Source organism: Pteronotus mesoamericanus, unplaced genomic scaffold, assembly GCF_021234165.1.
Source record: "Pteronotus mesoamericanus isolate MK-2021 breed Mesoamerican mustached bat unplaced genomic scaffold, CSHL_Meso_final contig_78, whole genome shotgun sequence".
Taxonomy (NCBI): Eukaryota; Metazoa; Chordata; class Mammalia; order Chiroptera; family Mormoopidae; genus Pteronotus; species Pteronotus mesoamericanus.
The window spans coordinates 11,645,934-11,672,271 of NW_026555258.1; the positions used below are offsets into that span (position 1 = coordinate 11,645,934).

The following is a 26,338-nucleotide window of genomic DNA, read 5'->3' on the forward strand; positions in this document are numbered from 1 at the left end:
CTGCCGCGAGCCTGATGCGCTGGAGCAGGGCTCGCACCACCCTCCTCCCGCCTTAGCACCGCCCCCTCCCTCTTGACGGCCTCTGATTGGCCCGGGATGCTATAAAGAGGCCAGAGAGCGACTGGGTCACGTGGGCTAGCGTGGCTTCCCATTGGTCGGGCGAGGCTGCCAATCGGAGAGGGCGGGCTGTCCGCGCTCGGCCAGGTCGTTCCCTCTGTGCTGGGGCCCGCCCGCGGGGCCGGCCGCCTGTCAGAGGGAGGTGGCGATGGTGCGCCGGGTGGCGGTGGCGGTAGCGGTGACGGCTCTGGCGGCTTCCCTGGTCCGAGTGCAGGGAGGAGAAGATGACTGACCGGCCGACTGACTGAATGAATGAATGGCGGAGCCGAGCGCGCCATGAGGAGCCTGCCGAGCCTGGGCGGCCTCGCCCTGTTGTGCTGCGCCGCCGCCGCTGCCGCTGCCGCTGCCGCTTCAGCAACCGCGGCGGGGAATGTCACCGGTGGCAGCGGGGCCGCGGGGCAGGTGGACGCGTCGCCGAGCCCGTGGCTGGAAGGCGAGCCCACTCACTCTTTCTCTAAGACTACGGCTCCCACGACCCGGGCCCCGAAGACTGGACCTCCGCGCGCTACCGTTCACCGACCCCTGACCGCATCCTCTTCCACCCTGTCCCCGGAGACCAGCCCTCCTCGGGAGACAACCGGACCCCCTCTGACCACCTTTCAGGCGCCGCTCGGCCCTTCGTCGACCACCCCTCCGGCGGTGGAGCGCCCTCCGACCACCCCTCGGGCGACGACCAGACCTGCGCCCACCACCCTCTCGACGACCCCTGGCCCGGCGCCGACCACCCCTGTGGCCACCACCGTTCCGGCGCCCACTACGCCGCAGACCCCGACTCCCGCTCTCCCCGGCAGCAGCAGCGTCCCGCCCACCCCACCTGCCACCGAGGCCCCCTCACCTCCTCCCCCAGGTGAGTCCCAGCGCGTCCGCGCCCGGCAGGACCCTCCGGGCGGCTGCCCATCCTGACCCCGGCGCCTGGCCTCTAGGATCAGGCTCTCGGCCAGAATGGATCGTTTCTTGTCGCAGAGGTTCCCCAGATTTCGACTCCCAATGGGAGGTCCGAGCCCCAGCTAGCGCGCTCCCCCCCACCCCCCATCTGGAAAGTCTTTTGTGCCCCCTGGGCAGTGCGTCCTTGGGGGAGGGAGCTGCCGTGGGGACGGCGCCGCAGCCCCTTCCCCCCGGGCTCTCTGGCCTTTGTCAGGCCCCCACAATGGGCACGAACTTTGGGGCTGCGTCGCTCCTCCTGCCTCCGCGTCGGGTCAGCTGGGGAAGTTCGAAAGCCACCACAGTGCCTCCTTCCACCACTGGGTCGAACGCGGGATTCCGCCCGAGGCTCCGGTGTCCTGCTCCTTTCTCCTTGTTCATAGAAATATCAGATGGGCATGTGGCAGGTGGAAGGGCTATTGAAAGCATTTTGTTTACAAAGTGGTACAGAGCACTTGAGGCCAGAAAGGGGGAAAAAAAAAAGCAAAACAAAAAACCCAAACAGAAACATTGCGATGCGTGTTTCCCCCGCTGTACGTGGATTCAGTCGGTCATTTGGGACAGGTGTGTATCTAGGTTGAGCACAGTCATAAATTAGGTTAAATCCCTTCCTTGCACCATTTTTTTTTCCCGGTCCCTCAATGACAAGGTCAATATGTTTGGACAAATATACAAATTAAGCAGGGATGCCACCCCCCCTTTTTCTCTCTCACGCTAGAATGTTAAATTTTGCTAATGCTGATAAGTTGCCCATTTCTGTTTTTTGAGTCCACATAGAAAATAAGGTCCTTTTTTCCTGGGGGTTGAAATCTTCAAGCAAAGTCAGAGACAACTCCTATTCTCTCCCTTTTTCCATCTGAAATGGACTTGGAACAAAACAAAACCTACCTTGTCCAAACCATTTGCCGAGATGTACTTAACATTAATGGATCTCTGACCTAATTCTTAGGCTCAATGATCCACTGTGGACTCAAGTATGGACTTTGGACTGTAACTGAGTTTGTAGAGTTTTGCCACATGATTACTAGTCTTAACAGTCTTGAATCTTGGGTTCAAGCTTGGCATTGACATTAGTAGGAATGCAGATTATTCACTCAAAAAAAGCTAAGCTTCTCTTCTCGCTGGATTTTGACTGTAACCTTTTTTGGCCTTGTATGGAGAGACTGACCTATGACTGAGAGACAGGAAGCATAGTGGTTGAGAGTATGAACTCTCAAGCCTACTTGTAGTTTTGAATCCTAGCTCTGCCCCTTATTAACTGTATAATCTTGGGCAGGTCTCTTAAGCTTTCTTCATCTGTGAAATGAAAATAATCGTAATATTTACTCATAGGATGGCTGTGAAGATTATATATGACTAGGCTTTTTCTGTAGGGGGATAGAAAACATTTGAGGAACCTAGTAGGGACTTGAGGTGATTTTTATTTGTCTTAGTGAAGCATAATAGAAAAAAGAGGAAATAGATGTTCTGGAATTGGAAGCACACAGTAGCATTTAAGTAGCAAGATCACTTATTGGATGGTTAATATAGGATAAGTAAGTCTGTGTAGTTGATGCTGTTTTACTTTTATTGTTTTTGTGTTGTTATTTTTAAATCACAAAGTAACCACTACTTGCAAAAAAAGTTACAAACAACCAGAAGTCCTCAAAGGAACAAGTGAAAGTCACTCCTTTCCTGCCTCCAGGTTCCAGTGAGTCCCTAGAGGTTACTACTGTTAACAGTTTGATCTCTTTTCATACGTTTTTCTGGGTGTATATGAACATACACATAGGCTTTTAAAAATAGTTTTAAAAAACTCAGCATAAAATAAATCTATCTATATATATTTTTACAACTTGCTATATTCACTTAAGTATGTATCATGGACTCTCCACCCTCCCTCTGGCCCCGCTCCTGCCATGTTAGTGCCTAAGGTCTACCTTATTATTTTTTTTAACAGTTGCATTTTTCTTGTAGGACTATATCATAATTTAACCAATCTCTTATTATGGACACTTAGATTGCTTCTGGGTTTCACTTTAAAAAGCACAGAGAAGAATGTGTTCTTGTTGAGTCTATCATCTATATTATATTCTCTAATACTTTGGCTGGAGTTCATACACTCCAAATGAATTTTAGGTAAAGTAAAGCTGGATTGATTATATTTGCAATCCAAACTTTTCAAGGCTTTTCATGGACTAACATATACCTATGTCTGTAGTGGTCTTTGGGTTACAAACGTTTGAGGAGGATGCTCAACTTTGGTAGCTCTGTATTTTAAATTTTCTATAGTTTGTATTTTTCTGTGAATTCACTATGGATTGCCTCTGTCTAGTTCTCAGCATATTAATATGCAGTTTTAGCTTTACAGTGATATAATCAAGTGGGACCTTTTTATCTGAACATGGGTTCTAATTTACTTCAAACAGTAAACACATCTCTCTGACCCAAGGAGAACTTCTACCTGAATTTGAGAGACCTAGTTTGGCTTGCAAAGTTGTATTCTTGGCATTTGGGAACTTGGTTGTACAGGGTGTTTTATTTTAATGTTCCAATGTTCCTCTAAGGACTGAATATCTTTGATAATATATTATATGATAGGCTGGGTCTTTTGGCTGCTCCCGGAATTAATAAAAATTTCTTTTGTGAAGGTCTTGCTGAGAGCTCTTGCCTGCCCCTCAATTAGGGCCCTCTTTTATTTACAGGGACAACTGATCGCAAACTGAAACTAATTGCCCAGCAAGCAGGCACTTTCCTCCCGCAGACCTGGCAAAACATTTGGCTGATTGGTTGGCTGGGAAGGACATTTTAAGGAGGGTGAAGGAAGAGGCTGTGATACTGTAAAATAATAGTTATATCAGCAGCAAGAGACTGAGGTGATAACAAGTGTTTGATTTTTAAAGTTATGAACCTTTAATGCATCTATTTGACAGACCCGGAGCACTTACTGTCTGCTGTTAAGATTCTAGTGCAGATGCAAGAAAAGAGGATCCCATGCTTTCTGTCTGTCTGAGTATGGCAGCCAAGATTGAATGGGGGACTACAGGAGGAAAAAAAATATGGACCTTTAGGGCCAGATAGAACATTACTACTACCTTCTTACATGGCTCTACATTTTAGGAAATACTTCCATGGACTGAGCTGAAATATTTCTCTCTGTAGTTAACACAGACTGGTTCTGGCTCTGCCCTTTGGGGCCATGCAGAGTAAGGCTGCTCTCTCTGTGCCATGACAGTTCTTCGGGGGTCCAGGGATAGTGGTCTTGTTCCCTCTGAGTCTGGATGAAATGCCTTCAGCTCCCTCAACTGTTCTTTATATAATATGATTTCAAATTCACTCACTATCCTGGTCACCGCTCTTCTGGACTTTTTCAGTCTTTCTGTGTCTCTCCCAAAGTGTGGAACACAGAGATGAACATAATAGTCCAGATGAGCTCCAACTTGCTGTAGCAGAGAGGGCAGTTACCTCGTTCTTTCTGGATGCTATTATTCTACTGTTGATGTAGTTATTTCTAATCAGTAGCTTTTTTTGGCAGCTATACTATTTGTTGACTCATCGAGTCCATTAAGATAGTTGTCTTTTTTTTTTTTTTTTTTTTTTTAACATGCTGGATGAGTTTTCCTTCATTCTGGATTTGGAAATTCTTGTTATTTTTTAAAATATAAGCTGAGACATTTACCAAACACGTACAATTTATTATGCTAGGTTCAAACCATCCTTTTAGATCCTGTGTCTGTCAGTGTACCACACCCAGTTTATTCGTATTCACTTACAGGGTGTTCCTATAGCCAGAGTCTAAGGACAAGTTAGAGCAGGTTATTATTACCTCATAGGGAAAAATAAATTTATGGATGTTAAGCAGTTTGGAAGGCAAGGAGTAATAGTTTAGATTAGTTCTCAAGGGTCTCTTCCTGCTCTAAAGTTTTGTAATGATTTGGTATGCATGTCTCAGGACACATTAATACCCCCCAAAGAGCCTAAATTATTTGTTTGTAATCTAAGTTAAAAGAATACACTTTGTTTAAGCAAGCACTAAATTTAGAGTTCAAATATCTGACTACTGTGAACTGTATATAAAATATTATGAATGGATTTTATTTGAAAGGAACGTTTTGGGAATGCAGGACCCACCTCACTGTACTGGGAAATGTTTTCGTCACCCTAAAATTCGCTACGGCTAGGTTCAGGGTCCTATTTGCTTGTAGTTAATTAGGAAGATGCCATTCATTTTAAGGAAATAGGAATTATTCAGGCTTCAAAGGTAATGTAGGTCCATAATCTTATCCATGTGGGGCTGGAAGTGTTTCATGACTTAGAGATTTTCAGATTTTAGGAAATTAATAAATACACCACAGTTAAGTTTGGGGCAGCATACAAAAACACATACAAATATATGCATGAAATGCATATATAGTCACATTGAGTGGGATAAATGAAGACTATAAATAGCCTTGCATTTGTTCAGCTCAGGTTTTGCTGCCAAATGAGTTATAGAAAAAAATTTGGTTTTTGGAGCTTCTGGTATTCAGCATCAGGTCTGGGGGATTGTGGACCACTGTAATAGTAATTGCAAATACATATAGTGTTTACTATGTTAAAGGCAATGTTTTAACTGCTTCACAGACACAAATTTTTAATTTCACAACAATTAGCTATAATCAAGTTGTTATTACTCTCATTGTATGGACAAGGAAACCGAAGTTCAGAGAAGCTCAACTGAGGCAGAGCCTGGATTCAAACTCTGTCATTCTGGTTCCAGATTTGTATTACTGGTATTCAAAGAAGTAGTTACATAGTAGAGAAAAGATGGAAACCATTTTGCTAAAATTATTGGTTCTTGGATACTAATCTGAAAAAATTTCTCCTCTTCTTTGGCACTTATTCCCTTCACTTCGTTGCGGACTATTCATTCACCTTCTCAAATTTTGTTTTACAATGTTTTACAACTGTGATTTTAAATTATAGCTCTAATTTTCCTTTGATTTGGTTCTCACGTGGTCTGTGATAGAGAAAAATTGTAGTCTTTTTAGGACCAGGCCCAGGGACTTCTCAAATTCACTATATCTTATTCCTGGCCTAAATTCCTAGCTTTCTGTAGAAATTCCTTAGGCTGATTATTTTCTGGAACAAAATAGTTAAATTCCAGAACATTAGTTTCCATTTTTCTGAATTATGTCCCCAGGAAGCCTTCTGGCTAGTTGAAAATTTACACGTTGATATAATCTAACTAGGTCTTTTTATCTTGATTTTTCAAAAGACCCATAAAATTAAAGTGTGTATTACTTTCATCTCAGCATTTCTAAACAAGTATGTATTAACTTCCAGACGTCCTGGCACCCTTATAAAAAGAAAAGTATCACAGTGCTGTTTTTTACTGATGGGTAAATTAGGGGCAGAGAGGTTGCTGCTCTAGGGCACTTAATAGATCAGAAGAGAATAGAAATGTAAGATTGTGTTTGGCTGAAGACGGTGTTAGATGATATTTTTAGTCATAAATAGCTTTAATTTATGTTTTTTTGCCTTGATCTTGAATTTTGATTGTTTTCTTTAGATATTATATAAAAACCTTCATTACCAATGTTGACATTATGTTGAGACACCTTTTCTGTGGTCACTTAAACTTTTTTCAAGATTACATTTTGGTTTATCTGTTTTTCACTAGAAACAACTACCCTAATTGTACTGGTAACTTTGAAAGGAGATTTTAAAAAATCGTGATTAAAGAGATAAAGATTGTATCTGGATACATATGTGTTTGGATCATAGTAAAGGTTTACTCAAAATAATTGTCTTTTTAGATGTATGTAAGCACATGTGATAAATTTGTGTCAAAATAATTTCTCTGGTAATGCCACTGTTCCACAGACCATTGTTATTGTCAGGAGAAATCTTTCCCTATTACTTTTTCTTCATTAAAAACTATCTTTCTTTAAAAAAAATCTTTTGTCTCCCTTGCTCATTTTTTCACTTTAAACTCCTGTATTTTTCTCTCCCTCTTGTCTCTTATTCTTAGCCTCATCCATTCTTTTACATTCTTTAAGGAACAAAATTATCCTCTCTATTTAACAATTTACCACTTTGTCCTCCTTCAGTGCCTCCTCAAAGCCCAATTCTTCCAAGAAGTCTCTCTAGAGGAACAAAAGGTCCTTGAAGATGTCCTGGTAACAGGGCGCACAGGGTTGAACACTTTGCACTCAGAACAAAACCTGTCTTTCTCTGTGACTTTGACTTTTTTCCTTTGAATTTGTTTTTAGTCTATTTAATTTAGATTATTAAGCCCACTTGATAAGCAAATGTCATCACTTATACAATATACAGGACAGGGTATTAATTCTCTCTTTTTGAAAAAAAAAAGATAAGAGAAATGAGAGAAAAGATTTTGTTTTTGCTCTGGGATCTTCTTAATTGCCCAGCTTCCCCGCTCTCCCCCCATTCTCCTGAGGGATAATACAGAAAAAACTGTCATAACAGAAGTTATCTTTCTCAATTAAAAAAAAAAATCAAGTACTTTGAGGAAGCAGCAAATTTCTTTTTCTATTTATGAATATAATATGAGCTGTGTTTTGCGGTAGGTGGATTGGGGCTGCATACCAGTATAAAAGGTTTATTTTGGTAGAGAAACAAATGTTTGATCTTTTGAATGACAGAATTTCCACCATAGAAATCTTATTAAAGTTAATAATGAACAGAGTGCTTCTAATAATGAAAAAGAGTGCAGTGTTTTATAGTTTGCAAGGTGCTCTTAGAATCTCCAAGACTTTGACATCCATATTTTGTTAATTTCTGGATATTATATGGACAAATGAAGGCTTAGCTTCTGTCCTCTGTTGGTACTTTTATTGGTGAATATTGGCAAAATCTTCACAGGTTTTTGGTGGGCTTCACGTGTGATATTTTGTATTTCAAACTGTTGTCTTTTAAATTTATATCATTGAATGTAAATATTTGACTGGTTTAGCTACCCATAATTACAGGATGGAAAAATGGTATTTGGAAAAGAAGATTGCTTATTTCCTATTTTCTTTCTTAGACATTATATGGGGATGAATGTTATGGAAAGAACCCAGTATTCATTGGAAGCAAATGATGCCCTGGACAGGTGGCTCAGCTGGTTGGAGTATCTCCCATACACAGAGAGGTCGTGGGTTTGGTTCTAGGTCAGGGCATATACCCACGTTGTGGTTGGGGCATGTACAGGAGGCAGCCAATTGATGTTTCTTGCATCAGTGTCTGTCTGTCTGTTTCCCCTTGCATCCTCTCTCCCTTCCTCTCTCCCTTTTTTTCTCTCTAAAAAAATCAGTAAAATGTATCTTTGAGTGAGGACTTAAAAAAAAAGAAATGCTGATGGAGATAACAAAGGTGAACTGCAGAACTTGATTGGGAGGGCTCATGTAAATCTCACTTCTTCAGATTTAACTATGATTTACTTCCTTCCTAGTGTATGAAGCTCTTTGGAATTACCTTAACATTATTTTGGTTGTGTTGCCTCAAATCAGTGCGCCAGGAGCATGTTACTCTCTTGTTTCTCTTTTCTGATCTAATATTTAACATTTTAGCAGGAAAGGTAATTAATATTAATTGACATATTACATGCCTAGTTACATGCCAGGATTTTTTAAATCATACATCATGTGATTTAATTCTTAAACAATGCAGTAGTTAAATATTATTATCCTTACTTTATGGATGGTAAATACTCAGATTTAGAAATGTAAAGTAGTTTGCTTACACCTTTCAGGTTTCTAAAGTCCATAAGGGCAGGGACTTCTGTTTGTTTTGTTTACAATTGTATCCCCAGTGTTCAGCCTAAAATAGATTCTCAATAAATATTTGATGATTGAATGAGTAAAAAAAGAAGGAATGGTTTGTAACTATACTACAGTTGCCATGTATTCTTAAGGAAGATAATGCAATTTCATGGCCTTTTCCCTTAGGGAAAGTGGTGGGGGGTAGGCAGAGACAAATGTATTTGAAAAAATAAATTAAAAAAAAAAGAAATGAAATTTTCTTTTTCTTTAGCCCTTTACTACTTATGGTAAGTAGAGTTCCTTGAAATCTAGCAAATTGCATTATTTATTTATTTATTTTTACATAACTTTATTCCTTCTATTTTTTTTTTTAGTTAAAGAACAGCAATAGATAAACACTGAATGACTTTTGTAGAAAGAGTAGCTAAGTTGGAAAAGCTGAGCACTTGTCTGTAAGACATAGGACCTTAAGTTATTGCTCAGTTTTTTCACCAGTTCTGTGACCTTGGGCAAGTAATTTCATCTGTAAAATGAGAGAGTGAGACTAGACTTGTGGTTTTTAAACTGTATTATTTTGGGACCTAGGATTCCTTATATGAGTTTCGGAGGCAGTATAGGACTGTGGAAGCCAAGTGGGTTACTTCTGGACCCATCACCCCCAAGTCTCACCCCCATGTCTCACCCCCATATCACCACCTGCATTTTAATCCACTCAATTCTGATATGGTTTATGTGCTGGGTTTCTTTCAGTAAAGATTTTTGAAATAGGAATTCTTCTACTCTACATTTCTATGATAAAGAAATTATAGTAATTATGAACTATTATGCAGGCATTAAAATACATTATGTGTAGTAGCAATGTACATAGGAGGAAAGAAATATACCAAAATGTTAAATGGCTAAAGTTAAATAATGGGATTATGGGTCATTTTAATCACCTCTGTGTTTTTCTGAATTTTCCAAAAAAATTTAATTTTTTTCCAATTTTAATTTATACTTATAAAAATTAAATAAAATGAAATAAATGTTGTGATAAGGTTGGTAAGACTTTACTTGCATGAGATCATGTTAGGTGATATTACCCAGGGCCACTTAACTATAATTTCTGCCACTGACTTAGCAATTTTGATTTGCATCAGAGATATTTGCTTAGTCTCAGTGAGTTGTGGTTCTGAAGAAGGGAGATTGCTGAAGACGATACCCAGGAAAGGAAACTTTCCTGAGGCCTGACAAATCTTAAACATTTGGTAGGGATGACCTATCTAAGATTTGGTATCTTTGGAGGAGATTTAAGATCTCAGAAGAAACTGGAAACAGAGCTGTTTTTTCATCCATTTTTTTTTGTTCTGTTTCAGGAATTTAAAGCATGACTTAAAATTAATTAAAATAGTTTATGTTTAAAATATGCAAAATTTGAATTTATGACATTGTTCACAACCTTTGCTAATAGAAGATCTTTGATTAGATCTTCCTTTAAAGGTATAGAGCTCTCAAAAATTTGGTATTGGTCCTTATGCTTTGCAGTTAGATCAGATAGGATTGCTTTCAAACTGGTAATATAACAGCTGTTTTATATGATATCCTTGCCAGGGAGACAGCTAAGTTTTGAGGGAAAGGGAAATTTATTCAAATTGAAAAAGGAATGTATTCTGATTAGTCACAGGGAAAATGATAAGGTATAGGAATGTTTTCAACCTGTCTAGAGAATGTTATATAACCTTTATTTAGTATGTTTCAGGCTGATTTTGAAAACTTTTGTTTCAGTCTTGCATGCTTCCCAGAAACTGGCATATTATCAGGGATCTTATTAGGTTTTTATTATTTATTTTAAAAAATCTAGAATTTTTACTTTATGTGAACAAAAAGAAGAGGTTAGGAGTAGCATTGTTAAGTATAAGGAGAACATTATATTCCCTATGACTATTTTAATTTTGGTCTTTAAAGATGAAATTTCTTTAAAAATATTCTAAGGAAAGATTAGATGTTGGCATCTCTGAAAGAAATTGGATGAGCTGAGTAGCTTTTAGATCCTCTTCAGTCCTATCTTTCATTTATAGGGATGTAATGGTAGTTTGGGAAGGTTAAATGGAAATAGTGGGTGATAGGAAGGGATGCTTGGTATTCCAACATATTTATCCTGTTTTATTTTTTTATTGAGGCTTGATTAGAGGAAGGCATTGAGATTTTTTTGTCATAGATTTCTCATTTGACTTCAAGTTCATTATAATCCCACAGCGTGTTTTGATTTATCTGTTCTATATGAACTGCATTAACAATACAACCCCACCAACCATTGATGTTGTGTGGGTTAATGAATAGTTATAATATGTACCAAAATCACAAAGCAACCTAGCTGCTGGGTATTATTATACTAAATTGTTGGTATATTGCCTGCAAGCCTATCCTGTTCAACTGGTTTTAGTTTTTAAGTTAGTTTGTTGCTCCAACTTGTCTGTGAAGGTAGAGTTGAATGGTCCAGCTAATCAGTGGTATAGCACTCAGAAGAACTAAATTCCAAGCTTTATTTCCATACACTGTGTGAGTTCCTGAGCACATTTGTTAATGGCTCTCTGACTTAGTTTCTCTGAATATAAAATAAAGACTGTTACTTACTTGTAGTCTCCCAAGTTTTTTGATAAGTTACACATGTAAATTATGGTGGGCTTTTCTCAAACACAAAGTCTTTATAGAATTCAAACTGTTTTCTGGTATTCTTTCCTGATTACATGGTTTATATAGCTTTCAATGTATTGTGAACAAGATAGCTTTTGATTAAACACAACAAAGAAGCAAACATATTTATAGGTGACTTCTTTATGCTAAAATATTTTTATGCTATTTTGTAGTTAACATATTTATATAGTTTATACACAATTATATATTATGGCATTTTCCAAAGATTTGGGATCCTTCAGTATTATTTTTCTTTCTGTACCACCTTGAGAAAATAAAATAATCCTTTTCCCATATTAAATTCATAAAATAAATAAGTTGTGCTTTTGTAGATATTTAATATTGTTTTTAATTGAGCTCTTTAGAATGGGTTATATTTAGTCTTTTTATGGGTATAAAATAATATATATTCACTTTAGAAAATACAAAAAATGAACACAGATATATCTAAAGTTAACATTTTAGTGGCAATTACAGAATTTTTTATATCAGTACTTATTTTAGCCTCCTCCCTACCTTTGAGATATTCTGTATGACTGTATTGCTTTGAAATTACTATTTAATGTAACATATTCAAATATTCCTCTTCAATGTAATATATTTCAAATATTTTAACACTGTGAAATGGGACACTTTTCAAATGAAGTTGAAAGTAGTGCTATTACTATATTGGTGCTATTTCTGTAACCTAAATAATCAAACTCTGCTTATTATGTTCAAGTTATTATATTAGGTGCCTCCTAATAGTTACAGAAAAAACTATACCATAAAGCTTTTTAATCACTGACTGAATTTAATATTTTATTACTGCATATATTGCTTCATTTTTCACAGCAATGAATGAGATCACTTATTTGTTATGAAAACAGAGGTGTGGGTTGGATTTAGCACTCTTCTGAAGTCAAATATATAAGAGATCAAAATGGGAAAATAAAATTAACCACATTTAAGTTATTTATTGCCCTGGCTGGTATGGCTAAGTGGATTGAGTGCCAGCCCTTGAACCAAAACGTTGCTGGTTTGATTCTCAGTCAGAGCACATGCCTGGGTTGCAGGCCAGGTCCCCAGTTAGGGGTGTGTGAGAGGCAACTGATTGATATATTTCTCACACACTGATATTTCTTTCCCTTTCTTCCTCCCTCCCTTCTCCTCTCTAAAAATAAAAAGATAAAATTAAAAAAATTATTTGTCATATCACAAAAAGGAAAATAAATCTGCTTTGAATAGAAACCTCAGGCTTCATACGATGCTTTACCTGAGACTTGGTACTCCTTGGCAGAACCAAACCAGTGACTATTTTTCTTGTATCTGTTCCAGCACAAGCTGATATCTCTTGGGTCCCTGAAGGCCCAAAGCAGTCTGGAACCAAGCCAGGCATTTAGTATTTTCAACTCTGTGATGAGAGAAGTCAAGGTGCCCATCTGCCTAGCTCATACATTGCCAACAAAGGCCTAGGTTTTAGGCTAAAGAATATGCCAGAGTATCGCTCTAGCCTTCAGGAAACTGATATCTGTTTTACACAACGATCTCTATTCTCTGAAATTTGTGAAGAAAAGGCCATAACTTTCAAATTAAAGCAATAATAAACCATAGTGTTATTGAGAGGATTAAATTATTAATGCACATAAAACATTTCAGAAGTACTTAATAATCAGCACATAGGTTAATAATCAGCACATAGTAAACACTCAAAGCTGTCATTATTATTAATAGTTTTTGTTATCTATTCATAGTGTTTGAAAAATAGTGGAAAAAACTTGGTCAATTCTAGATTAATAAATTGGTGATCAGGAAGACCTGCACATTGTTACAGGTTAGCCTTTCTAACAGGTGGTTCTAAGGTACAGAGTAGGACCAATAAGCTTGACCACATCCTATTCTGTCAGAGTGGACCAGGAGAGTCCACATTATCCTGTGACATGTTGCAGATACAACAGTAATGGTACTGCCTGGAGCTGGACTAATGGACTAAATGGAAGCTGTTTTCAAAAAGCAAATGCAGAGATAGGACTCCCTGAAGCAGCTGTTGTCTAGTCTGGCAGATGTATACTTCTCTGGGATCTTTTATAGGTATCAGGCCCTAGCCACAAATGACCCAGTAAAGTGAAAATAAGACTGGCCTATAGAAAGACATGAACACTCAATTTTATATTCGTTACACATTGATGTTTTTGAGAGCCTACCAAATACAACATGCACATACACATTGCAAGTCACATAGTCTCCCTGGGCTTCTACACCATCATCTGTAACTTGAGTATAATATTACCAACCTAATAGGGTTCTTGAGTGTTGACCTAGAATTGAAACCCAGCTGTCTGACTTAAAAGTCTGTGCCCCTTTTTTCCTTTTGACTAAACTGCGCTGCATTGCCAAAGCAGATGGGAGTAGCTGGAAATGAAAGAAAGCAGTCAGTGATACAAAGCACATTTAGGGTTCTGTTTTTATTGCCTTTCCTAACCGCCCCCAGCAAGCCTATACATTGTCCTTCTAAGCACTCATTCTGAGTTACACAGTGACTGGGCTTTGATTTCAGTAGCTACTGTGAATACCAAAATTAGATCAAAGTGTGTTTCTCAGAGGTAGATACAGGTGCAGATAGAGATGCGGAGAGGTGATAATAGTGGAAATTAGTTCAGAGTAAATAGGTAGGCAACCGTAATAAACGTAAAGCTGAACTGAAAAATAACTACAAGTTTGTCTACTCAGCGCCAGAAGGATTGGTGCTAACAGAGACTGTAATGCTTATTAGCATTTGGCAAGAAATACCACACACTGCAAAATGGTAGTATTGATTGTTCTTGACAATAGAACCTTTCATCTTTAACTTAATAGAGACTCCAGATCAAGATGCTGGTGCAAGACATCATGTTGTAAAAAGTAGCAGGTGATAATTTGATTTTATAAAAATCATGGAGGAATCTCAGACTTGCAAGTGTAATTCATAGTTCTCTGAGTTATCTGAGGATGTATTTATTCCCCTCATTTTATAAACTTCCCTCATTTCTCAAAGATTAGAAAGAGGAGAAACTATTCGTTTTATGGAAAGACCTAGCTACTTCTTTCTGATCCAGTTGCAAAATATATTGACAGATGATATACACAATTTTGGAGGATTTGTATTTATTAGAAAGAATTAAATAACTTCAGTTTGTATGGCATCAGGATTCAACAATAACATCCTGCAGGTCAAACTATAAAACCATAGCTGTGGAGAATACATATATAGTGCAAAACCTGGTCATATAATTCTCCTAGTTAATAATTTAATATGATAATTATACTTCAATATAACTCTCCTATTTAATCACATAAGTGATTCCAGCCCATAATGCTTAAGTTTCTTAATATGACTTGAAGTGTCTTCATAATCCTTCTCTAATAATTCCCTACCACCCCTTCCCTTATGTTCTAAACTCCAGAACAATCAAATTGCTTATATTGCCCCACAAATACCATGCTTATTATTATTAATAAAGAAATAATCTGTGTCAGATACTAAGAGTTTTAAATGAATTATGATGACCTTGTTTAATTCTCAAATAACCTAAAAAGAAACATGAACTTTTATCCCCACTTTACTAAGCAGAAATTGAGGCTTTAAGAGTTTAGATACAGTACATTGAGCAAGGTCCCATAGCTAGAAAAAGGTAGAAACTTGATTCAAATTCAGATCTATCTAGTCTCAAAGCCTCTTCTCTTAATCACTAAGCTAACTGGCCTGTAGTTACTTTGCTTATGCTCTTCCCTCTGCCCAGAATTTCCTTCTCTTCAGTTTTAATAAAGGCCTTAATTGTAAGCAACAGAAATGGAATTTATTAAAAGGATATTGAAGAGTTCACAGAATTTCCTGGGCGGACCAAATTCAGGACATGGAGCTAGACATAATGCTCTGTTGTGTTACAGAGAATTCCACTGAATATGCCACTGATACCACCACTGAACATTAGAGGCTATAGTTGCAAACATTGGGTACCGGATACAATGACAAGTACTGCGGCATCTTTCACACTGCAGCCATCTTTCCTCTGCCACTGGAGCCTCATGCTCATTGCTTTGAAATCATTCGTTTCTAATTCCAAGCCAGGTGAGGTTGTATATGATTGCTAAGAACCTCAGTCACTTGCCCATGCTCTCAAGGTAGGAAAAGCAGGGGAAAAAAATAACCTGGCATTATGAACTTTTGTGGTGAGATAGCAAAGCTTAAAAGATTGAGAATTCCCTCAAATAGGAAGAAATTCTGAAATAGTAGGAAATTAGACTATGATACTAAGCTGCCAAAAAGAATGACATGGATGCCTACCACATCTCTTTCTTCACCTGACAAACTTAATTGTCCTTGAAAAACATCCATACAGCCTCCTATACTATTGTACCTTATATATTATAATATTTGCATATTATATTTTTTTTATTACTTGCTTTTTAAGAATTCTTGTTTTAAAGTATTAGTTTATATAACTGACTCCTCTATACCTTGTTCTCAAGTAGCTTTTTGGCTATGTCTTATTGATGTTTGTATTCTAACATCTACCTAGGACAGTGTTCAACACATAGTAAGTATTCAATAAGTAATTGGATTGAACATAAATCCTCCCCACCCACCACTATTAGAATGTAAGTTCCATAAGGGCAGGGATTTTTGTCTCTCCCTTACCCCCACTATATGATATACCCAGCACCTAGATTAATTCCTAGGATCCGGTAGGACCTCAGTAAATATTTATTGAATAAATGGATACTCCTAAATAGTAAATTATTTATCTCTGAGAATGATATGGTCAAGAAGACCTTTGGTTGTGAATGGAAGATTCAAGGAACTATATGATATTTTCCAACTAGACTGCATATTCCAATAAGAGGCCAGAAACTGTCTGGCTTATCTTTTGTTATCTCTTCCTCCTATCCAGAAGCATGACCAGAAAAGGGCAAATAGAAATCTGGAATTCTTTCCCAGACCTATCGCCATGATCACTAGCCACAAAAATGGCCTAAAATACCATACCTGCTTGAAATAAAATATGTTTTTATTGTCTCCTTTTGTATAACCAGCTATATCCTGGGATTGTATCTGTTCCTGGAAGAAAAGACAGTTGGGCAAAACTGCCTTGTGCCTTGTTTTAAAAAGTATTATAACCTAAGACAGCAACATTTTACTTCAAAGAAATGAGGAAACGAAAGCTCATAATTGTGAAGTTATTTGTATAAATGCAGTAGAGTGGCAGAAGTGTACTATAGATCAGAGTCCTGTAGTCTTTAGAGGTTGGCTTTTTGGAGGGAACATAGCACAATTATGTCAATTTAAAAGAGAATTTTTGTTCAAGCTAACTAAAGAATTATTGTTATTAGTGATAACAATCATTTCTGGGGCCAGACTGCCTAGATTTGAATCATTTTCTCTACCACTTACTAGCTGTGACCTTGGGCTGTGCCTCAATTTTCTCATCTATAAAATGGGCATAATAATACATTCTACCTCACATGGTTATTTTAAGGATTAAATTAAATACTTAGAATGCCTGGCATAAATAGGCCTTCTAAATGTTAGCTCTTCTTTGTAGAATTATATTTTGAATATCTGTTTACTTTCACTACTTCCATTCTTTTTGATTCTTCACTATCTCTAATCTTTTCAATTGTGAATTAGTAGTGTTACCCTATATTACAGAGGACCAGAATCTGAGATGAGGTTAAGTTGTTTGCCCAATGGTCACATAGCTGGTAAGTACTAGTTAGTTGAGATTCAAAACTATCTTATTTTTGAAGCTTTTCCTAGCATGGTAAATTAACATGCTAAATGTAGATTGAGTTTAATGTGCTCTATTATAGCTTTCTAACTGCTGTTGTTAATTTTAATGCATCTTTTTCCTTCTGCCACCTTTGTTCTCTTTTCCGATATGTAGTCATTATTTTTCTCTCCATACACCCTTATAGATTTGTTTACCACCCTTATTGCTTTTCTTTTAATTCTTTGGATTTTTAGTAGAAAGTAAGTACTTTACCTGAAAGACCAATGCATATCCTCATATACTACTGACTATTTATTTCAATTTTACTTTCATTTTTTTGTTAGCCCTACTGATCTATACAGTGGATTGGTTTCCAGGAGAGAAGACAGATATCTGCTATGAGTCAGATAAGTAATGTTATACATTAGGTAGGATGGTATTTAAGGGAAAATTACATAATTCTGAAAATTTAGGACCATTTCAATCACCGTAAAAAATGACACACAATTTTGTCAAAAACAGACAATATCAAATGATGACATTGAGTTGCCACAGAAAGTTCACAACTTAGCACTTTTGTGTGTATTATCACTGTTTGACTCTTGCATAAAATTTTTGTTGAGAGATTCCAAATGGGCTCCAGACATTTGTTGCAAAAAAAATATGTTTACATAAACTCACTGTTTTAGAAAATTATTTCTCTTAGCATATGATCTTTCTTGTTAACAACAAGCCTTTCCACGATTACCAGGAAATGGGGATTTATCTTTGCTATATTTCTTTTAGTTGATAATCTCATATTATAGATTACTCAATTAGAAATATACACACTTAAAATCAGCCATTAAACAGTCTTCAAGGACTAAAGCCACAAGTGTCAGGAAGCTATTACTTTCTATTTCCTTATTGCTTAACCAATCGTCTCTTTTTCCCTCTTCTTTTTTATTTTAACCAGACAAGATTTCAGATCCTCTTTTTCACTTGATATTTTTTTTTTTTGGTTTCACTATGTTCAAAGTGGCCTTTAACTGTATTTTGGTAATATGGTTCAGCATAAGAGTTTGCATTCATTTTTACTTAAATAATAGGGAAAAGGGTATGTCAGTAAGTTTACAGTGAGCTTTCCATGTTAACCAAATAAAGTTCCTTTATTTGTTTATGAAATCTTTGTTAATCATTTGCTATGCACTTAGTGCTGGGGTAGAGAGATGTTGCAGAGACAAATAAGATGGTTTCTGTCCTTGAGGACATAGAGGAGGATACAGAAAATAAGACTACAGAATGATTAAGTTCCATCACAATGGTATGCACATACTACATGCCAACAAATGGATTTTTCTTGGGGGTGGGGTGCAAGATAATGTCAGAGCAGGCTTTCTGGAGGAAGTTTTCTCTGAGCTGAGTCCTGAGATGGAGGAGGGGGAGGACACTAGGAAAAGGGAACAGCATGTGAAAAAGTATGGAGGTAAGATAGTGCATGCATAGCCTGTTCAGGGACCTGAAGCCCTCAGTGGCTCAAATAGGGGAGGAGAGGAAATGTGAGCGTAGAACAGGGAATGATGAAATTTGAAGCTGGCATTTTTAGCAGTTGTGAAATAATGAGGTGCTTTATATGTCATGCTCATAAATTTATTCTAAAGGCAACGAAGGAGTATAAGCCACAAGTGACATGGTAAGGTTTGTGTTTTACATCAGTCTGGAAACTACAGTGCACTCCTGAAAGAGTAAATGATCCCCAGCAAAGATAATTAGAGGCCACTGACTCTCTGTCTAAACTTTTTCCAGCATTAATTTTGGATTAAAGGGTTTACATGCTACGATAATGTAAGAATAGGAGGGGGACCTGAATTAGTCTTCTGTCCTCTCTTATTAAGCAAACATTTGAAACCTATTTTACTTGTTGGTGTAACACACAGATTTGACAAATAAAGCCAGCAATTGATGCTGGACCTCTTAATGGATCTGCTGTTAGACTGAACAAAGCTAAGTGCCTCCTGTGCCAGGTACTGTGCTAGGAGCTAAGGATAGAAAGGTGAAGGATGTAGGCATTTACAGTCCGATGGAAGGACAGAATTTTATGTAAATGCTTTAGGATACTCATGTATTAGATTACATTTTCACTTTCCATTTTTACCTCAAACCTTCAGAGTATGGGTGAAGAAACCAAGGATAAGGGATGTTTTTCCCTTCAGCTTTACGGTCATATAATTGACACATAACATTGTGTAAGCTTAAGATGTACAGTGTGATAATTTGACACACATATATATTGCAAAATGTTTACCCCAATTACGGTCAGTCAACATATCCTTCACCTCACATAATTACCATTTTGTTATTCTTGTTGCTATGGTGAGAATATTAAAGCTGTACTCTAAGAGAGGTGTTTAATTTAGTCAAGGTCATGTAATATGAATGGTACTAGCTATAATTCAATATTTGAACTACCTACCTTCAAATGTTTTTCATTCCCTCCCCACCATACATACTGCTTCCTCTGACAAGGCAATGCACATCTATTTTGAGCCTAGAGTAGTTTGTTTCCTCTCTCCTCTTAATTCTTTCCAGCACTACTCAAACCAGTATGTTGAGCCTCAAAACATCCAGTCCTTGATGATTTATTTATTTATTTACTTACTTACTTACTTACTTATATTTTATTGATTATGCTATTGCAATTGTCCTGATTTTTCTCTCTTTGCTCTTCTCCACCCAGCACCCCCCCCCCAACCCCCGACCCTGGCAATCCTTCCCACCATTGTTCATGTCCATGGGTCATGCATGTAAGTTCTTTGGCTACTCCGTTTCTTATGCTGTACTTTGTATCCCCGTGGCTATTCTGTTACTGCCTATTTGTACTTCTTAATCCCCTCACATCTTCACCCATTCCCCTGCACCCCTTTCTAATCTGGCAACCATCAAAACGGTCTCTGTATCCATGACTCTGTCTCTGTTTTTCTTCTTTGCTTAGTTTGTTCTTTAGATTCAGTTGTTGATAGATGTGTATTTTTTGCCACTTTATGGTTCATAGTTTTGATCTTTTCTTAAATAAGCCCCTTTAACATTTTATATAATAATGGTTTGGTCATGATGAACTCCTTTAGTTTTTTCTTGTCTGGGAAGCCCTTTATCTGCCTTTTGATTCTAAATGATAGCTTTGCTGGGTAGAGCAATCTCGGCCGTAGGTCCCTGCTTTTCATGACTTTGACTGTTTCTTGCCAATCCCTTCTAGCCTGCAAAGTTTCTTTTGAGAAATCAGCTGACAGTCTTTTGGGAATGCCCCTGCAGGTAACTAACTTCTTTTCTCTTGTTGCTTTTAATATTCTCTCTTTATCTTTAATCTTTGGCAGTTTAATTATGATGTGTCTTGGAGTGGGCCTCTTTTCATCCATCTTGTTTGGGACTCTCTGTGCTTCCTGGACTTGCATTCCTTTTTCCTTCCCCAAAGAGGTATATATTTTCAAAACATACAAAAGTTAACAGAATAGTGTAATGACTTCTCTCATACCTGTCTCCCACAGGGGTAACCATCTATGCTAATCCTGCCTCATCCATTCCCCCATCCATTTACCTGCTCCTATATTCTTTTGACATAAATTCTAAACGTCATTTTGTCTATGAATATTTCAGAATGTATTTCTAAAATATAAGAGTTCTCCTGTTTTTCTTAAATAGCCACAATTCTGTTACCACCTAAACAAACAAAAAAAAAAATTGAACAGTTTCTTATCATCATTAAATACTGAATCAGCAAAATGCTTTGTTTATGATTAGAGGGAAAAATCTTTTCCTTTAAAAAAACTAAATCTGTGCACTTGATTCATTAGTTTTTGGGAGAGGTAATGGATATTGGTAGCTTTCTTATTGTTTCTGACATTGCCAAATACTTTTGTATAGCCCAACTGAGGGTGAAAACTAGCAATATAAGGGCTCCTTGCATTGTTTGGGTAGGATTGGTTATAGATTAGCATCCAGTTTTTACATGTGAGTACACTGACTCAAAGAAATAATGTCAGTGGTCATATAAACTGTAGATAACTTGGCTGAAATTTGTCTTTTGAACCATGCTCATTTTGTAAATATTTATTGAGTTCTTACTATTTATATTGCCTTTTAAATGTCTATGGTCCACATTATTTTTATAACAAGGGCATTCTCTTTGGTCACCTAATTTCTTCCACCTTTTGTTGTCTTAGAATTTTAAGTGCTTTCCCTTTCCTCTGTCCTAGCCTAATTTTAAGCTGGTATAGTGACTTCAGGGCTAATACAGGGGAAATTTTGGTCTCCAGCAGAGGGTCAGTTTCAACTATGAAAACAAGTCAGGCAAATGGTCTATTGATAGTGGAACTTTTCATTATAAAAAGTTCTTTTCAAATTCCAGGATATTGGTTGCTTGGTCACTGAAGAGTCTGTACTACCCATTCACTAGCACCCTGGGTGTCTGTGCAGACCTGGTTAGGAATGTACCTTTCATATTGAATGAAAAAAAAAAAAAGGATAGAGAAGCTGCCTCAAACATTGCATCACTCAAATCAAACACTGCACATCTGTTATATAGTTAATACAAAACATTAGTCTTTTAAAGTATACCCTAGCAAACAAACAATTTTTTTTTTGAGTGGTTCTATCTTTGACTACACCTACATATTTTTTAACATACACTTGATATATACAATATTCTAGAGGGTATTGATGAAAGCTCATTGCTTTTCTGGTCTCTGTCAGTGAGTAAAATTGTTTTAATATGTCATGTTTGGTGTTGTTAAGAAAATACCCCAGTGCACCTATCTTTGTCATTACCATTTAAAAAATTTTAAACCCTTGGGCCTCACAATTTCCCTAAAGTTTTGTATTGTTCAGTACTGTCCACTGAACAATTAGCAGAAATGATAGTGCTGATGAAATATGTCTTTGATATTGGTTTATCTGGAATGTTTATTCCCCTGAGCTTTCCAACCGAGGAAGCTGGGCATGAACTCCTACTTCGGAAAATATCTGAGTGGGCAGACTCATTTTGCCACATTGCCCTCATTGTTTGTCTTTGTTTATTCAGCTGAAAAGCTGTACTTGTCTCTTACCCATGGATCTCAATGTCTTAGAAACTGTTAAAACGGGTACAAAAATTGTTTTGGGAAGGGAAAGGATGAAAATCATAATGTATAATGAAGGCACTCTTTTAGGGAACAGCATAATGACTGTAGGTGGTTATAAAGCACAACTCTAACAATATTTTTTATGGGTTTTATTAGGGTCTTTGTGTTTATACAAGCTTTTTACCTTCTAGAAAAGAGACATTGATAATTCATTGGTACATGATTTGTTTTTGCTACAATATAAAAATAAATTTTAAGGACATGAGCATACCACCTGGCCCAGGTAACAATAAATATCCTGTGGTCTTAGTAACATACACATGCTCTTGGTAGGCTTCTAAAAAGTCTCCTTGCCTTCATTTTTTTCCAGCCCATTCTTTACACTGCAGTCAGTTATCTTTCTAAAATGTAAATGTGAGTATTTCATTCTCTCTTGTGTAAAATTTCTCCATAGCTACCCAAGTGCCCTTAAGAAAATTCTTCACTTGTCCCCACTCCTGCCTCCTAGTCTATGCCGGAGCCCAGATGAACTTTACTCAGTTTTCTGTGGCACCATGCTCTGTCTTACCTTCGTGTCATTCACATGATACCGTCTTGCATTTGAAATATTCTTCCCTTCTCCTCTTAGCGTGGCTAAACTCCCTCACCTTTTGTGTTTCATTTTAAATTTGTTCCTCCGGAAAGTCCTACTTGTTTCTCACTGTGCAAACATACACACCATGTTTTCCCAAAACATTGTGTGCATATTTCCATTTTAGTACTCATCACACTATATTGCTTCTTTATTTCTCTCTCTGCTATATGACTGTCAGCTGTTATGAGGGTAGGGTCCATGTCTTCCGCATTGTTTTATCTCCAGCATGTGGAAATTATAGTATCCATTTTTGGTAAAATACTAATTTGTTGAATTGTTGAATTAACAATCATGTGCTTTACCAAGAATATTTTCTCTAATAACCTCGGGAAAAAAAAATAGAGTTCTCTGTTTTCATTTCCTGATATTTTTCTCCCCATCTTCTATTCATAATCATTCACTCATTTATTTATTCATTCAATTATTCAGCAGAATGTGGCTTTGAGCCTTTTAAACCTCCATACTCTGCCCAGAAGCACATGTAAAGAACGTATGAAAGGAAAACTCTTCCATATACTTACCATAGGCTTCTGTTGTCCAGCCTATCTAAAGGTGCACTCCGCAGCATAACATACATATAGTCTCTCCTCTTCCCCCTACCCTGTTTTCCTTTCCTGCATCGCTTTTCCTCTTTACCACTTAACTATCTCCTAACATACTAGCTATTTAACTTAAGTCACTTATTGTGTGTCTCCCCCATGCTGAGATATAAGGGGCATGAGAGCATGAATTTTGGTATATGTTATTTACTACTGCATTTGTAGAACCTGTTACAATATCTGGCACAGAGTAAGCCAATATACACTTGCTGAGTGGATGAATAAATTAATGCCCTTATATGTGATTTTTTAAAAAAGCTTTTCATACAACTGATTTAGTTCTACTTCCATGACTGTGCTGTTTCTTTCTTTCACTTTTCAGACTTCACATGTGGTTTTGTTTTTGAGGCCATCATCTTGGATACCCCCCACAAAGTTTCTGTTTTCTATTTTATTGCTTCAGGTAACTATCACTCAACTTAAGTCTGACCTCTATACTGTCTAACCTGGTACCTGAATCCCAAAGAACCATTTTGAGGAGGGGTGAGGATACATTCAGAAATAAGTCAGATGTAAAACCTGTTCTTCTAGAATGCAGGTAGGACAGGTAGATAAATAACTATAGTACAAGGTTAAGTAGAATAATATTTACTAATGAGAAATATTAACGGGGAAAAACATGTCTTGTAAAAAATTATGAAATATATTGAACTTCCAAGAAAGTATAGGAAGTACTATGGTGAGCACTCACTGTATACCTACCTCTCAGCTTTGTAATATCTGCATTTTCTTCCTCATTTGCTTTGGATTTTTTTCATTTTGAAATAAAATACTAGATATGATTAAAGCTTCAAGTGTTCCTCCGTCATCCAATTTTCTTCCTTCTCTACTCAGATGTATTCTGAAATTGGTCTCATGCATATAAAAATGTTCACATTAAACAAAACTCCTTTTTCCCTCCCCACCACAACTCCCTAGTCTACTCCTTGTTTTTCTGAATTTGGCTAATTTAGATACCTCATGTAAGTGGAATCATGTAGTATTTGCCTTTTTGTCACTGGCTGATTTTGTTTGACGTAACAACTTTAAGGTTCATCCATGTTGTAAGTGTGGCAGAATTTCATTGCTTTTTAAGGTTGAAAAATATTCCATTGTATGTATAGCCCACATTTTGTGTATTCATTCATCTGTTGATGGGCATTTGGGTTGCTTCCACATCTTGCTATTATGAATAATGCTGCTCTGAACAGGGGCGTACAAATGTCTCTTCAAGACCTTGCTTTCAATCCCAGACGCTGGTCATATGGTAGCTCTATTCTTAACTTTTTGAGGAACCTCTAAACTGTTTTCCACAGTGGTTTTTACTATTTTACAATTCCCACTAACAGTATGGAGATAGCTTTTAATGGTAGAGAAAGTGGTGAGTGGAATGCGTGAAATCGTAAGTGATGCAGGAAAAACAGGTAAATTCGACTAGTGTGGAGATAAATTTCACTTAGCCAGAGTGTGTTTCTGTTAGATATTTTAGCTAACATTGCTTGCTTTTCTAAGACTAACCAAAAAAAAAAAAAAAAATCTGAGATGTCCTAAATTAAATTACAGCAAGCAGGAGGGTGGAAGGAAGAGACGAGAGGTTAATCAGTTAACAACTGCAGGGCAAAACTAACAAAAGACTGCTTACATCCCTGAATATAAGTTGAAACTTCAAATTAACTTCCAGGTGTTTTTTCCCCCGTGATTATCTAAAGAGAATAGCCAGGCAGCTCTGCTTCTTGCTTATACATGAACTTTCTGGACTGCTGCCCACAACCAATCCTGAAGAACAAACACTTCTTCCTTACAGACTTTGTACCTATCTCAGAACTATCCCCACTTCACTTTTCCCACCCCTTTTAACTATAGCCAGTGTAAATTCTTTAAAAACAACTTACATCTTTCTTCCCCAAACTGTTTGCATGAAAGCCTCATCAACTCCATGGCAGTGGACATGTTTGTCTTTTCTACCCAGCACTGCTACTGCTGGTGGTTCAGACTGTGTGCCCCAGGACCAGGTTCTTTTCTGGCTAGCATTTGGCTTAATAAACCCTTTCTTTCAGAAAAGTTTTCAGCCATAAATTTCTATTAATTTCTTCTTTAAAAAAATATTTATTTATTTTTAGAGAGAGGGAAAGGGAAGGAGAAAGAGAGGGAGAGAAACATCAATGTGTGGTTGCCTCTCATGTGCCCCCTACTGCAAGTCTGGCCCGCAACCCAGGCATGTGTCCTAGACTGGGAATCGAACTGGCAATCCTTTGGGTTGCAGGTGGGCACTCAATCCTCTGAGCCACACCAGCCAGGACAAATTTTCTTTTTTTCAACAGGCTCTTATTTCAGCAGTGGAGGAGGGATCCAAATTATTTCTTTTTTTATATATTAAAACTTCTTTTGTGGGTACTTAATGAAATACATATATATATTTGATTTTCATGAGGAATTTATTTCCTCAATTTTATCCATCAGTTTTACTGTATTTTTTTCCATTATCATTTATCCTCCTGTTACGCCCCCTCCCCCGCCCTGCAATCACCACAATGTTGTCCGTGTCCATGAGCCTTTTTTCCTTTTTGCTTGGTCCCTCCACCGCCTAACCGCCCTCCCATAGCTGTCATCCTGCTCTCTATGAGTCTCTCTCTATTTTGCTTGTTAGTTCAGTTTGTTCATTAGATTCCACATATGATGAGTGAAATCATATGGTATTGTCTTTCTCTGACTGGCTTATTTCACTTAGCATAATGTTCTCCAAGTCCTTCCATGCTGTTGTAAAGGGTTAAATTTTCTTCTTTTTTATGGCTGAGTAGCAGCCCATTGTGTAAATGTCCCATAGTTGTTTTATCCCTCCTCCCCTGATGGACACTTGGGCTGTTTC

The 26,338-nt window shown here is 37.5% G+C and overlaps 1 protein-coding gene across 1 annotated transcript in view; it reads left to right on the forward strand.

Moving 5' to 3' along the window:
• The first annotated feature begins 236 nt into the window (after window positions 1–236).
• The window catches only part of MEGF9 (multiple EGF like domains 9), an 84,134-nt gene continuing 58,032 nt past the window's right edge, over window positions 237–26,338 (forward strand). The window contains exon 1 of the mRNA XM_054584465.1: window positions 237–964. Within this exon, the coding sequence (XP_054440440.1) occupies window positions 370–964 (595 nt within the window). The 5' untranslated portion in view covers window positions 237–369. The remainder of the gene's footprint in view (window positions 965–26,338) is intronic.